At 43.0% G+C, this 15,149-nt stretch overlaps 1 protein-coding gene across 6 annotated transcripts in view; it reads left to right on the plus strand.

The window, feature by feature from the left end:
- Positions 1–15,149, plus strand: part of DYNC1I1 (dynein cytoplasmic 1 intermediate chain 1) — a 186,907-nt gene that overhangs the window by 152,539 nt on the left and 19,219 nt on the right. For all 6 annotated transcript variants that reach the window (XM_054273283.1, XM_054273284.1, XM_054273287.1 and 3 more), the window contains exon 15: positions 9,563–9,703. In XM_054273283.1, coding sequence (XP_054129258.1) covers positions 9,563–9,703 — 141 coding nt within the window. The remainder of the gene's footprint in view (positions 1–9,562; positions 9,704–15,149) is intronic.

Below are 15,149 nucleotides of genomic sequence, written 5' to 3' on the forward strand. Positions count from 1 at the left end.
CAGACTCCACTGGTTTTCATTTGGCCTAGAGTTGAACTCCATCTCCTCCAAGGTCCAGCTGAAGCCTACCTTTAGAAAAATGCAAAGAAGCATGTGGTGGTGATGGTGTTGTTATAGACAGGTATCTCTGCCCTTCCCCAGAAGCCTTGCTCATAGGATCTGATCAGATCCACTTAATAGACCAAATTTACTGTGATGGAAAAGGTGTTGCAGAATGAACCAGAGCACTACTTGATGGTCACTTTTGGCCCATATCTTCTCATATTATCATGCAAGGCATTTTAGATGACTCTTCATATGAAGTTGGATCCTCCTGGATCTTTTATTATGTAGAGCTTTCACACTTTGGTTTCTTATGCAGCCACTGGAAAGAAGTAACTGTACAGCATATATTATAGACACCTCTTGGAGACACCACCATTCCTGCCCACCACTGTCTGTGCAGGAGCCCAAGTCTGGCAGATGATCAGTTGCTGTAGCTTTTGGTGGCTTTCTTGCATCTGGGCAGCCTCAGGCCATATCTACACTGGCAGACGTGTCAGCACTTCTGAGCTCCCAAGTCTGTCTTCTTATGCTGTTTTTTCCCAAACCACTACCAGGAAGGAATCAGCCTCTTTATCCCATACCACATGCACATATACATGTGCACCTTGATTTGCAGCCAGAATCCTGTGGATTCCTTTACTACTCCTCCCTCTGACTGATTTTGGTGGGGCTAAAATGTCTATCTCAAGGGACAATTTCACTCCTCTTACTTTGGATACCTGACTAGAATGGTCTCCCTTACTGATGCATTACCACACAAAACTCCTTCTTTTCTCTTTGATAAAAGCAATTAAAATTAATAATTTGATTAATCAGTGTCCAAATGTTAATTTAATCTGATTATAGGGCATGACAAAGGGTGATAAAATAGCATGCTAGGATTTCATGGAAATGGTCTCTCTGTGGTGTGAGTTTAGAGTTTTGAGTTTGATCCAAAAACAAGGCAATGAATGAATTTGCTTCAGAGCACACTTTCTGTCAGAAGGCCAAGCTGACTTGGGGAAGAGGGTGGAGTTGCCTGTTCAGACAGGATTTTTTTAGGTTTTGCCCTTTACCTCTGGAGCCAGAGGTCTGGCTCACATCCAGCTATAAAAAAAAAAAAAAAAAAGGTTTTTTCTAGGTAATTTTAAAGAGCAAAACCAAAGTGAAGTCAGGTGGCTTGAAACCAGTCCCAAGTAGTTCTTCACTTGAAATACTTCTCCTTATTTCAGTTGTCTGTGTAGCCATATTTGATAAGTGTTAGGAAAATATTAATCAGCTGGCCAACATGCTTAATTTAATGATATGAAACATGGTGCTTCTTTGTGATACATTTGGTGAACAATGGCACACCCACAAATAAAACAGTCATCTAAAATACTGAGTTCTAAAAACTCAGTGGGCTAAACTATATTTCAGAAAACCCTAATATGAATCCAGCTGTAGCAGTGAAAGCTCTATTTGCACATGGAAAGCAGAATTGGATTTCAGGAGCTTATATAATCTGTGCAAAACAAAGTCATCATTCCTTTTTTTCCCTGAAATCAAAATGCAAACCTCCCACTGACAGCTCTGTTGCAGAATTACACTGGAGGATCAAGCTCGCATGGAATAGTGAAGCATTTCAGGACAATTATCAGTATATAAAGCCCAGGACTTCTTCCCTAATGGAAATTTTCTCCCACCTGCTTCAGGCAGCCATCCTTTCTCTGCCATGTGAGAGACTTTTGTTATCAGCAAAAAAAAAAAAAAAAGGAACTGTGTTCAAAGTCCTACAAGATGGAGTCGTCTTCAATAATAATTAGCCTCAAAATCATTGCTTGCTGACCCATGAAAGCTCTGCGGGCATCCTGGTGGCAGCAGCTACAAATACTAATCTTGACTGTTTAGCAGACAGTGCTGTGACATCAGGCTGTGTCAGCCATCCTGCAATGCTCCCTGTGCTGCTGTTTCCTGGCAGCTGAGCTGCAGCAGCAGGGTCATTGAAAGCCTGGCAAATCTCTGAGTGCACACGCAAGGCTGGGCCAGGTACCCTGCGACGAAGCAGCATTTCCCATTAAAAAGAAAAATTGAATTTTCAGAGGCCTCATACTGAATGTTCCTGTCAGAATCACAGGGGCAGGACCCAACCAAACCACAGCTACATTATCCCACTCCTCTCCTTGCCTTGCAATTTGAGCTAAACTGCCTCTCTTTAACATCCTGAGGCACAAAGCAGGGAGACCAGTGCCATGACCCCAGATGAGGTACGTGCAGGACCTCAGTGCGTGCCACTGCCTGTCCTGCATGGCAGGAAAGCACTAATGCACCAATCCAGCTTCTCCCAAATCATCTCAGCCACTGTGCAGCTCTGCTTCCTTGTCCCACCTGTGTGGGATATAAACAGGGAGTGACAGCTGAAGGTAGAAGACCAAATCTGCCCTTCAGTGTTTCACTCTGTGTTTCCTCTGACCAGGATTTGATGATTCTTCCATCAATATGCCTTGCTTATAATTTTCAGCAAGTCCCTCAAGAGCTTCTCTGAAAAATAATCCAGGAATATAGTAATATAAAGGCAGGAGTATGAACTACAGAAAACATGAATCAGTTTGCTGGGCAAGGGCAGTAGGATTTTCTGTAGTGTTTTGAGCTTCCTAAAAGAAATTGAGCCATTTTTAGAAGCAGTTAGACATTCCACAAGAAAACAATAGTATTTCTAAAGAAGTCTTTTGACACAAGTGCATAGTTAGTAGTTCAGGAAGAAGTACTGTCCTGCTTAGAGCATGTTTTAGATAAAAGGCGGAAAACGTGATTACCATTTAGCAATGAAGTCAGCAGTCTGAGGAAATACAGAACAAATGGCAGATACCTGTATAGGCTTTTCCAGTGTTGCTGTCTGCACTTGTCTGCAGTTTGATGTGGGTGAATGAAGCAGAGAATATTAAACCTCACAGAGTGGAAACCCATAGGCACAACTCTTGTAATTGTGGAGTAAAAGGGGCTCCAGATCAGGAATTAAAGTGGATGATCTAAAATGCAGAAACAAGAATACACCAGCCTGGCCAGCAGGAACTAGGGATAAAAGTGAGCTGGGGAACACTGTAAGCCAGTCTGCCTTACATGCCTTCTGATGTTTTTAAAGTTCATCCATTGCAAGCAAATCTTCTAAATCATTTAAATTTACAGTAGGCATCAGGTAACGCACATTTATATCAAACTCACTGAAAATAGTTCAGTGAGTTTGATATAAATGTGCAGCTAATATGCAGTGGTAATATGCAAATATGCAGTGGTAAAGAAGAATGCCATACTTTCTGCTTTTTTTTCTCTAGAAAATAAAAAGGTATTTTTCCATTAGGTAAGTAGAAAGGCATGGTAGGAGAGAACTTTGGAAGTACAGCAGCACAGCCAGAATGTGTTGCACCTCTGCTGAGTACTTAAAGAGTTAAGAAGGATTAACCACATAAGGAGTTTACCTGTCAGTAAAACTAGCTTCTAGGCTATATCCACAGATTTCAAAAGCTCTGCTGTTTGAATTTCTGATGCTCTTAAAAGACAAGTGCTGTCTGACTTTCCTAGTTCTTTTATTTTTTTCTTCATACCATAGTATTAGACATTAAGATCAGTTCTCATTAAAACCGCCTGTGCCAATCATCAAACCTTTTTCCTTTGCTTCCTTCTTTTATACTCACTTGTGGCAGTTTGATTTTGAAGGAAACCACAAAAAATGTAATCATCAGGTTATCTCCAGACTTGGTCTGCTCTCATAGCCCCTTTCCTTTTGGTCTTACCCTTGTCCCCTCTTCTATCCATAATAATTTCCACATGTTTATGCAAAAATATGGGACTTTCTTTTATTATTGAGAATTAGAAAAGGTAACAGTTTTGGCATCTCTGCCAGAACAATAAATTTTAAAAGTGAACAGTTTTCTGCTTTGTCTGTCTGCAAATTTTAGAATGCCAAAACCCAATCAGTGTAACAATACTACAGCACTTAAACAAAAGGGTTGTGAAGAGTGTAGGGACCATTTCCACACTCATTTCTTTCCCCCTGTTCTAAAACTTCGGAGTCGAAAACTTAAGCCTGTTATCTTGCCAATCAAGTCAGTTTAGACTTGATTCAGTGTCTTAGTAGTTATCTGACAGTGAGGTGACACAACATACAGATAGGTCACAGCCCAGGGAAATGTTCTTTGAGTTCCAGAGGCTCATCTGCAATCCAGCACTGAAACTGACTGCCAGAAGGAATTTTAAGACAGGTAAAGGAGTTTTTACTCATGTGACTCAGTTCAGGTGCCTCAGCTAGCCAGTGACATTGGGTGGCTAAAGATGAACATCACCCTTTTGCTTTCCCACTGCCGTCCTTTGAAGGTCTGGCTAGTTCTGGAAAAGGTGGAGCAAGCTACAAATTGTGAGTTGTATAGTTCTGGGGTCTGCAGGACAATGAGACCCTTTGTGGAGAATGCAGACAGGCTTAGCTGAGCCATCAGGGATGTACCTGTAACTACTGCCTCTGATTTATGACATCTAGTAACAGTTCCTGGAGATGCTGTGACTTTCAAAAAATGAGGATAAACTGAACTAAGTCAAGGCCCACAAGTATAGCATCCAAGCAGGAGCTATTGGATAATCCTAGATCACTGTAACTATTAGAAAACAGATTTGGGAGAAACATGATAGTCCAGAACTGGCAAATTTCCTGTGGAGATCAGTCAATCTGAATGAAAACCAGGGCCTCTTTGACTCCATGCAAACAGAGAGAGAACATAAAGGCTTACAAGAGCACTAGAACCTTATACAGAGCAGAGGACTGAACTCCTCACCTCACCACATGAGGTATGGACAAGTAACCCTAAACAGCTAATAGCTGGTGTCCCAAGAAGGACACCATTGAAGGGGGAAAGGCCAAGGTCAGAGTAAAGCCAATTTGATGAGCATTTGACTCAATATTCCCAGCAGCTTTTCATTTCTGCTATGCTGTCTGCATGTTTTGAGTTGGCCTGATTAAGTGGCACCCTCAGAAGGGAAACAGTGAGCCTGGATTCAGCAAAATATTGATATTTCAAAATATTTCAAGATGGAGAAGACTGGGCCTATAAAACACTGAACAAGCTCAGATCCTATCCTGAACAGAAGTTCCAAAAGATGCGCCGTGTCCCAGTTCCTTTCACATCATCTAGTCAGTGTGACACTGCAGTACTCACTTTAAAGAAAGACAGATAATTGTACCTTCCCTATGTGTAATCTCTGCTGAAAGAAATGTCTTTCTTTGACACCATTTTGCTTGTTGTGGTTTTGTTTTGTTTTTTTAATCAGAGGAACAGACACTGCTAAGGACCACTCTAACTGTGCTCTTTCCAAGTGACTGAAAGCCTGAGCTTGAGCCGAAAAGAACAACATTAGCTTGTTCAGAAAGTTTCTGTGCCAAGGACTAATGAATCCATCATATTTTCTGCACACCTAGAGAAACAAAATCAGCTTGAATAACTTGCAAGTACTGCACAATACTGATGGCTGTTGTTAATATGGTGAGAGCCAGAACTATGGTATTTGGCTTATCATCTTTAGAATAGAAGACAACTGAGTAGAAAGAAAGAACTGGAGACAGCAGAGTGTGTGGTGTCACCACACATCTGTACTGCTGAAGGTACAGCCTAGGAAAGTACCTTTAAGTGAAGCTGACAACCACAGAAATTGTGGCAACGTGTAAAAAAGTGCTTGTTTCATGAAATGGCAAAGCCAATAGTTTTTTCCATAGCTTTTTAGAAGTCAGATGCTAGTTAAAACCTGTGTATATGTATACATTCCTGTATATGGATAATTAGCTACTTCATATGTGGCGCCTCATGGATTAAAGAAAATTCTTCTATGCAAATAAGTGGAATAGACTGGTCAAATTTATATGTGTAAAAACCCCCTCTTTTATATAAATGTGTAGAATTTATTTAGGTGAGCTTCTTATTTCACAGACAAGTCTTACTTCCTAGACAGCCAATGGGTACATAAAACGTTCACTCTTCATCGTCCTCTTAAACAATGCCTCTATACAAAGACTGAGGATAAGTGATTGATAACATGTTTAAATAAATGAGGAAAAAAAAAAAAAACCAAAACAAACCACGCCTTAGAATTGGCTTTTTGCTTTTTCCACTAAAAATGCTCAAATCATGTCCTTTTGGAATCAATGGCAAAACTCCATTGATTCTTTAGGGTCCTATTTTCGCTCTACATTCTTCTTTTTCAGTAAGAAGTCAATTTGGCCCAAGTTTTTCTGAAGATACTGCTTTAAACTATTTCTTCTGTTCTATAGAATAACAGAGTGGGTTGATATTTAAGAATGAAAGCTCATCAAGTTTAAATTTCAGTTGTTTTATAATAATACCCATATGTTAGTTATGGATTATGTAGGTCTGAAGTTTTGGTAATTTAAAACTGCTTTAAAGTGACCTTTACATGGTTCCACATTTCAACATTTTCTAAAAGCAGTCACTAGAAGTTCTTACTCATAAATCCTTGCATTACAGGATCTGCAGGCCTGGGCCCATAGTAAGGGAGCAGGCTCACAGTAAGGAAGTCCTGAGAACACTTATACACACACCTAAACTCAGAAATGGAGTCTTCACAATGAAACCAACATAACTGCTCTCACACCAGGATGAAATGCCAACTTTTAAGAAAGGCCAGATGCTGTTAGTATTGGAGACAGGACACGAAGCAAGATGGACCTTATGCAGTTGTTGTGTTCTTCTCTGGTTAAACAGTGCAAGAAGACAAGACAGTATGGGAGATACTTTCTCTTTTTCCACTGGCAGCTAGTCAAGCTGGGAGGACAGTGATATTGGGGGCAGTATGAAGGTGTAGCTCATCTCCACTACCACTGCCTGATTTCTGCCACAAGATTTCTCCCTGGTTTCCCAACCACACTGCAGCTCAACTTGCCTTTTGGTTGGGCTGCTCACAATCCTGCAATTTCTTATTTCTTTGCAGTGTTCCACGCCTTATTCTGCTCCATTAATTTGTGTGTCATTCCTTGCGTGTCTGAGATCTTTCTCAAAAGCCATATTATTCCTGTTGTCCACACTTTCTCTCTGACTTTCTATCTGACTTACTATTTCCACTGTTATGGTAAAGGCATTTCATTTTTGGTATTTGAGGCTTTTCACCTCAAATTCCAGAACCTTGAAAGTGTTTTTATTTTGATAACAGGGAAACAGAGGCACATCAGCTAAAGCTATTTCCCAGAGACTACACAACATGTGTAGTACAGTAAGATTTAGACTAGCACCAAACCTCCTGACCTTCCTTCTAATGCCTTGGTCTTTAGGCATGAAGTGGAAAATAACATAACAGTACTTAGAAAGCCATTTTAAAAGCACCACACTTAAGATCATAACAAGTTTTGATATGCTGACAAAAAGGAAATGCTGATTGAAATCTGCCCTGGATTGATTGATATCTTAATAGGCCCTTAACTTCAGTGGAATTTTGTTACTTCTCCCATGACATTAAGTGTTAAAGTGGTGTATGTACAGCATTTTTCCCATGAATAAGAAAAATAGCATCCATCTAGCAGCGGACCAGATTTCTTTTTCTTTTGGTATACTACTATCTTCAATGCCCACCAGGATTTGGACACTCAATGTATTTGAACCTAAATTAGATGTTTTCAGTGAAAGCCCACAGTGCAGCATTGGGAATCCATGTAGCTCTCTCTAAATACTATTTCCTAGCTCACAGTTGTGAAGATTCACTTTGAAATTTCCTATTTAATACCTCTGCCTCTTCAAAAGTTTGGTGTTCATTTGGCCCTAAACCCTGGAAAAGCATTAGCACAGGCATGTAAGTAATTCCATTAACACTCGTAAGTAAGTCCACTGATAATATTGTAGGCAGACACATATGTGTTTGGAGAAAAAGACCTTCTTCAGGAACGAAAATATTTTTGTAATTTTTTCATTTTGTTTTGCAAAACTCCAGCCTGGGAAAAGAAATTTAAATAGTGTACAAATTCGAGGTAATAAGGTCAAGCACTGATTTCATTTCATTGTTACGCAAAATGTTTGCTAGTCTTAAGAAATGGACAAAAACCATTATGCAAGTTATGAAAATTTGAGACCCAATCCTGTAATCAAAGCATCCTTCATTAATTCAAGCAGAGGAAAAACCAGTCTCGGGAATAAATCCCTGTGTATTTCTGTATATTTGTGATACCTGTGGTGGCCAGAAATATTACGGAACTGTTTACAATACAGTGCTGCAACAGCAACACACCACACCAACACTCAGAGACATGGCAGCACAGAGATGGACACACACCTGTCCCATGCAATGACCCTGCAGCGCTCCCAGCCCCAGCGTCCATCCCAAGCACCATGGGGTGCAAGAGGACCAAAACCAAACCTAGCAAGGACCTGTCTGCAAATAGATGTCAAATCGACCGCATTATCACTTTAAATTAATAATATAGGAGAGGAAAGCTATATAACACTTGCAATTGGTCACTCCACTTTTTGGAAAAATGATGCATGGCTATACATTGAGGCACTCCGGACAGTGTTTGCTTTGTTAAATGCACGAGGGTGCATTCCAGAGGGACCTGACCGAGATGTTCGAGGGGTGCGGCCCGGACACTCACACGTCCCGCTCAGTGATGCTGCATTTCCCGGGGCCGGGGGACCGCGGGGGGACCGGGAGCGCCCGTCCCGCCGGGCCGCGCTCGCCGGGGAGGCGGCAGGAGCGGCAGGAGGAGGGAGGCACTCAGGGAGACCCTCGGAGAAGTCCCATTGTTTAGATTTCTGTCATAAGCCATGAGAATACTTAATTTCTTTCATCTCTGGAGTTTTCATTATCATTCAAATTTCATTTTCCATTAATTGATCGGGGATTAGCGAAGCCATTATGCAAAAATTAAAGACAAGCCAGATGCGATGAATAATTCATGAGGAACAATTACACTTTATTCCTGGTGTACTTCCTAACTTCCCTCCGACTCCCCGCCTGCCGCAGATGACAGCCTTCCCTCCCTCCGGAGCTGCCTCCCTCCTTCCCTCCCTCCTTCCCTCCCTCCGGCGGGCACCGGGCGCGGGGAGCGCGGGGAGCGCGGGGCCGGTGCGCTGCCGCCGCCCGCCGCTAGGTGTCAGGCGCGGCCCGCGGAGCGCGGGGGGCCGTGGGGGCACCGCGCTGCTCCCGCCGCTCTCACGATCCTTATCGGAGCCTGGGCCGGCGCGCCCGGCTCGGGCGGGAGCGGGGGTCCGTGCCCGCTGCCTCCCGCACCGCCCCCCGCACCCCTCCCGCCGCCGGGGTGCCGGCCGGGAGCGGGAACGGGCGCTCTCCCCGCCCCGTCATCCGCGCGTCCCACACCCCTCACACCGGGCATCTCATTTATCCCACCGGACAGTTGTTGCCCCATTAAAGCGCAGTCCCGCCCTTCGCGGAGGACCTTTCATCTGGGGAAGTTTTATGACACTTTGTAAATGTGCAAAGTTTTTAATTAGACTCGCCAGACAGCCCCAGGCAGCACTAGCGCCACGAAGTCTTCATGCCGCTCTCTGCTTTACAGCACAACAAGCCGCTCTACTCCTTTGAAGACAATGCCGACTATGTCTACGATGTCATGTGGTCGCCAGTGCATCCCGCGCTCTTCGCCTGCGTGGACGGGATGGGGCGCCTGGATCTGTGGAACCTGAATAACGACACCGAGGTGAGGCGGCTCGGCGGCGCTGGGAAGGCGCGGGCGGGCGGGCAGCGGGGCGCCGGGCGAGCCCTTAACCCTGTGAGGGCCGGCGCTGCCGGGCACCCTCACCATGCTCCCCGCCGGGGCTGCGAGGGGCGCCGCGCTCCCTCGGGGCGGGGACATCCCGGCGTCGGCCGCCGCCCGCGCCCCGGGGCGGGCGGGGAGGGGAGGGGAGGGGAGGGAAGGGAGGGAGGCCACGTCCCGATGCCGGGGGCGCCCGCCCGTCCCCCTCTGCCGTCCCTCCTTCCCTCCCTCCCTCCCGCCTCCCTCGCTGCCTCCCCTGCGGCGGGGCTGCTGCGCTCGGTACCTGTCAGGGAGGGAGGGCCGGCCCCGGCACCCCCGGCAGAACGCCAGCGCAATTAAATGCCGCGGTGCCGGCTCGGGGAGGAGGCTCCTTCCCCCTCTGTTATTTTAAGGTGCACTTTGAAACCGCGCCCGTTCTGCAGTTTTTTTTTAATCATAATTTTATCCTCTCACCCCGTTTCTGACGCTGGGAGAGCCGGGTTTGCGATTCCGGCCCAAACCCAGGCGGTCACACCTTGGCAGCCCGGCCGGCATGTCACTGACTGCCAGCGGGACCGGGCTCGTGTAGGACGGCGAGACTTGCTCTCCCTCTGAATGTGCCATCCTTTGTGCCACAGGCTCTGGGGACTGGAACTTGGAGGCCCCGTGCCAGCCCCTCCAGCGTGTCAGAAACCGAGCGTGTGCCCCTGCATCTCCCCTCGCATCCTGCCTTTGAGGCGCTTGGTACCCTGCTTCAGTCTTGTAAAGCACAGGGCATCTCTCTCACGTTATTTGGGGCTTTACACCCTCACCCTTATTTTTATCTTTAAACTTTGCTGTGGAACTTAAAGGTACAAATGCAAATAACTACCTTTCCTTTCACTGCTATTACCTAAGTAGTGGGGACCATTGGAAAGGAAAGGTCTCATGTTTGAATTTCACTGGTGAGAAAGGATTAATCAGAACACTTTTAGCAAAGATTGAGACTGATAAACACTGTTTTTTAAAAAGTATCTTTCTAAATGTGCCAAACCTCGAGTTTTTCCTCTTATTATTTCAAATTTTTAAAAACACCAGAGGCTTAAATTGATACTCTTTTTTTTTGGATTTGAGTTTCACCGCAAAATGATTTTCAGAAAACCTGTTGTCACCTGAGGTCAATCTTAGATGGCCAGTAGTCATTTTCCAGCACAAAACTTGAAGTATTTTTCCACGCACTAAGTCTTCCTTTGTTTTACTTAATGCGATGTAAAACTAAGAACAAACAGAAAAAACTGTAAAAAAATAAAAGGCCACATATTAACTGGTGAGTTTATTTTTATGTCCCAAAAAAAAGAGAAGATGGAAGAGCAAGTGGCAGTATTTTCCTCCTTACACCCTATTTTTAATTTTATTTTTTTCTAAGATTAGTTGGATCATTAATATACCTTTCACATAAACCTGCTGTGCGTTTCAGTCAGAGTAAAATACGGGTGCAGTTTATGGCTTCCAGTGAGTGGTGCTGGCCATAAATAAGCACGGACAGGTAAGAGGAGCCAGCACCGGGCACTGCACTGTCAAGGGGAGCACTGAGGCCTTTTGAAGTGCTCTGAGCAGGAAGCAGTGCAGCCTTTTTAATTAGAGCACATACAGCTGGAGGATATTCAGGAGGAGTCTCCTAAGAATTTATTTTGGGAAGGGAGGGACATATCCTTCAGGTGTTCTCATTAATGCAGGCTTAAACACAGAGCATAAAACCCAGCATTTTGAGAAGAAAAAAAAATCCTTTCCCCCCAAGTACCAGGGCTGAAATTGAAATCAACTGATGTTTTGCCATTTTACTCAAGGAGACCATAATTTCTTTCCAAAAAATTAGTCTGGACTGCTTGATCCCATTCCCATCAATAATAAGGCTGTACGTAGCAAACCGCTGCTGCTTTCAGTCTGTTTTCATATAAATATATAGGAACATCAAAAAAAAGAATTAATTTCAAGCTTCATCCTGCTTTTATTCTGCATGCAAGGCCACCCCCTGATTTCACAAATTATTTCCGTTCTCAGAGGTCAAAATCAGCTCTCGTGTAGGATCAGACTGGAATTATTTCCATGGTATCCGAGCTTTGTGTTTTTGTGAGAATCAAATTTGGGTCTCTGGACACAGAAATATAATTTGCTTTCCTTACTGAGCAGTGATGAAACAAATAAAAAAATCAGGATAAATGATATACTGGTAGAGTCTGAATAGATGTGAAGTTTTGTTACGCAGGAGAAGCAACACAAGTATCTCTGAAAGAGAGAACTGCAAACAGTTCTTCTAAGAATTGTAACTGAAAGTGATTGTTGTTTGCTTTTACCCTCTATCTGGTAGGTCATAATTAGCTAAAATTTTCCAGATTTCTGTAATTGATTATGCTGTTTAAGTCTGCACAGCTATTTGCTAAGAAAAACTCCTTGTCAGCACTTCTGCCTTTGAAATAAGAGATCTTGAAACACCTATTTTTTAGATCGTTATTACTTTTAGATGTCAGATATGTGATGTCAAAGTATTTGTGAAGACAGTAGAAAATGACAGGTCTATTACTGTGTTTAACTGCTAGCTATTGATAAAAATCTCTGTGTAAGAACTAGATGTGATTGTTATTAAGGAGTCCTGGCTTTGTTTAATTTGGAGAATAAGCTGCATTAATATTTAGGTATCATTTTGATAATCAATTAAGAAAACACCTGGGTTTACTTACAATATGCTACCTTCAAATTTTTGAATCTCAGCAGAGTTTCCACTAGTGTTGCTCTCTGTATTTATTTGAAACATTTTTCCTGAGAGCTGGATGCTTTCTGACCAAATAACTTAGATCGTCGGACTGTACCAAGGATTTAATCAGTGTAATAATTATTTTCAAAATCTTGTTGCAGAGTTGCAAGGCTGTTGGTGTACTTCGTGTTTATTTCTGCATATCGGAAATTATTTTTGCAATAGCAAGGAAAGCCATCATGTTTTATTTTATATCTGATAAATGCATATTACAAAAAGTTGAAAAGAAAAAAATCCTTACCCACTCCATCATTCTTTTGCAAACTGAATATTATTTTTCTGGATCAGTGTAGTGAGGTTTGCAAAAAGCTTCAGGATAGCAAATGCTGGTTTCTTACCGATGTATCCGTAACATTTATTTTTTGATGAAGATTGGAGAAGATCTCTTGGGTGCTTGATGAGTCTTATTTATGTATGAGCTGATACGAAACTGACTTACAAAGTCGCTTATTTCTTCTGTGTTATCCTGTCAGATGTTTCTTGGGATTTTTCTATGTTGAGCCTTAGCTTTTAAAATGTGAGGATGGTGTCTACATCTAGAAACATGTAACAGATGTATTTGCAAGCAGGTTTTGACACTACATAGGCAATGAAAATAATAATAAAAAGCTGTATTCTTATCATACAGATTTTTCTGACTGCATCTTTCTTAATCTGTTATCTGTTAAAATTTCATTTCAAAATTGTTTAAAATCTGACAAGCACCAACTTCAGAGAATTTGCAAGGTATTTCAAATGTGATTTTAAAAACATAATGCTACCATTATAAATAAACTCTTACCTTGAAGTCTAAAATAGGCGTATGTAATTTAAACTATCACTACTGAGAACAGACAAATCTATTTTAAGATACTATGGTTTGACTATATTTCTCTCCATATCACTGGAGAAAAGGCTTTTTCTTTGGATTTTTAAAGACTGTTTCAGTATTGCTTTTTATTTTGCTAGATAGCTTTGTGGATTAGCAACAGGATTTTTCAAAACCATTAGGTTTTGAAAAAAGCATGGGTTGTATCTTGTGTCTGCGGCATGAGTGCTTATTTTTATATGGAACACTGAAAGAATGCTGTATTAACAACAACAAAAAGTAAACCCCCAAAAACAAAAACCTAAACCAAACCCCAGCCCTAGAGTTATGTATTACAGCCTCCTGAAAGATTTTGTGAAAATTCAATGCCTTAAATATGCACTGTGTATTTGCACATGAAACATATATCTGCGATCTGCAGTTTTCTGAGAAATGTAGCTGGTTAGTGGCTTAGTCCTCTAAAATCTGGCATTTAGCTGTTTGAAAAAACTCATTCCCAAATGTTATGAAATTAACTTTGTCTGGATTTTTTTTTTCCCTCAGAAATCCATGATCACAGCACTAAAAGTTGCTTGTTTTCTACTGTGATTTTTATCATGGATCAATGACTCCATGTCAGCTTACAGCCATTGACTCTTAGGTAACAGACCGGGGACAAGGAGTTTGTGCATGCCAGCTTTTTTGGGTAATACTGCCTTGGACAGGACCTAGGCCTTGCACAATGGGGAGATGAGTCCAGTAGTTATTTGCATTTGAATGGCTTCCTAAAAGGGGGGAGGATGGTATCTGCTTTCTGATTGGTATCCAGCATTATTTCTACATCATTCATCGTCCTGCAAACAAAATCCTCCTGCATTTCTCTTGTAGGGCTCAGGACACTGCTGTGAAGCCCTTTGCCGAGGTGATGCTTTAGCTGTGGCAGAATCCTTGCCCTTGAGGTGCCGCCTGGTTTGGCAGGCTGGTGTCAGGGCTGGTGAGGGGGAGCAGGGAGCCTCCAGGAGCAGAGGCAAGGGAAGCAGCCCAGATTCCCGGTGCTTGTCCAGCTGCTGGCGTGGCAGTGCACGCGCTGCGGCTGCAACGAGAGTGTCAGCAAGTCTGCAGAGGTTTGGCTTCCTGCTGTCACTCATCTGGTGTGACACAATGAAGGCATTAGGGCTGAGGAGGAGACTGGCATAGCAGCTGTACAATGTTCATTTTAAAATTATTTTTGTCCAGGATCTTTAGACCCGTCTCGGTTCTCACAGTCAGAGAACCGAGATGAAGTCATCAAAGTACTGGTTTTGTTAATCTTGCTGGTTGTCATTGTTCAGACCAGGGTTTAGTATGACCTTCAGACTGCTTTCTTCCTGCTCCTACTGCTCTGTACTGCCAATGGGGACAGAAGCAGTACCTGTCACTCCTCCCAGGGTAGCCAGGACTCTGGTTCTTGTCCAGCTACTTTTTTTTAACCTGGATTGCTCTCCGTTCTATGCCCATTTATAGATCCTGGGACACTCCTTGTCATCTCACATGTTACCAAAACTTTTTCACACCAGATGGATGTGGTGGAGGAGTTGTTTTTGCAGCTATCCTATCCCATTTGCCTTGACCTAAAAGGCAGTGAAACTAAAGCCCTTGTTTGGAAGGCTGCTATGCCAAGCTCCAGGCTCCTTGCTTGGGCAGGTTCTCTCCTATTAAAGGCAGGTGGGTGGAGCATTAGTAGGCTTGCAGGTTACTGTCATTTGTCATATGAGGTGACCTAAATCAACTGAGTGATCCACCTCTCTGGGACAAACACCCACACAGTTCCTTCCTCCTGCAGCATCTTTTGA

The sequence above is a fragment of the Melozone crissalis genome, unplaced genomic scaffold (assembly GCF_028551555.1).
Source record: "Melozone crissalis strain CALT ecotype California unplaced genomic scaffold, PUWL_Pcris_2 ptg000016l_1, whole genome shotgun sequence".
Classification (NCBI taxonomy): Eukaryota; Metazoa; Chordata; class Aves; order Passeriformes; family Passerellidae; genus Melozone; species Melozone crissalis.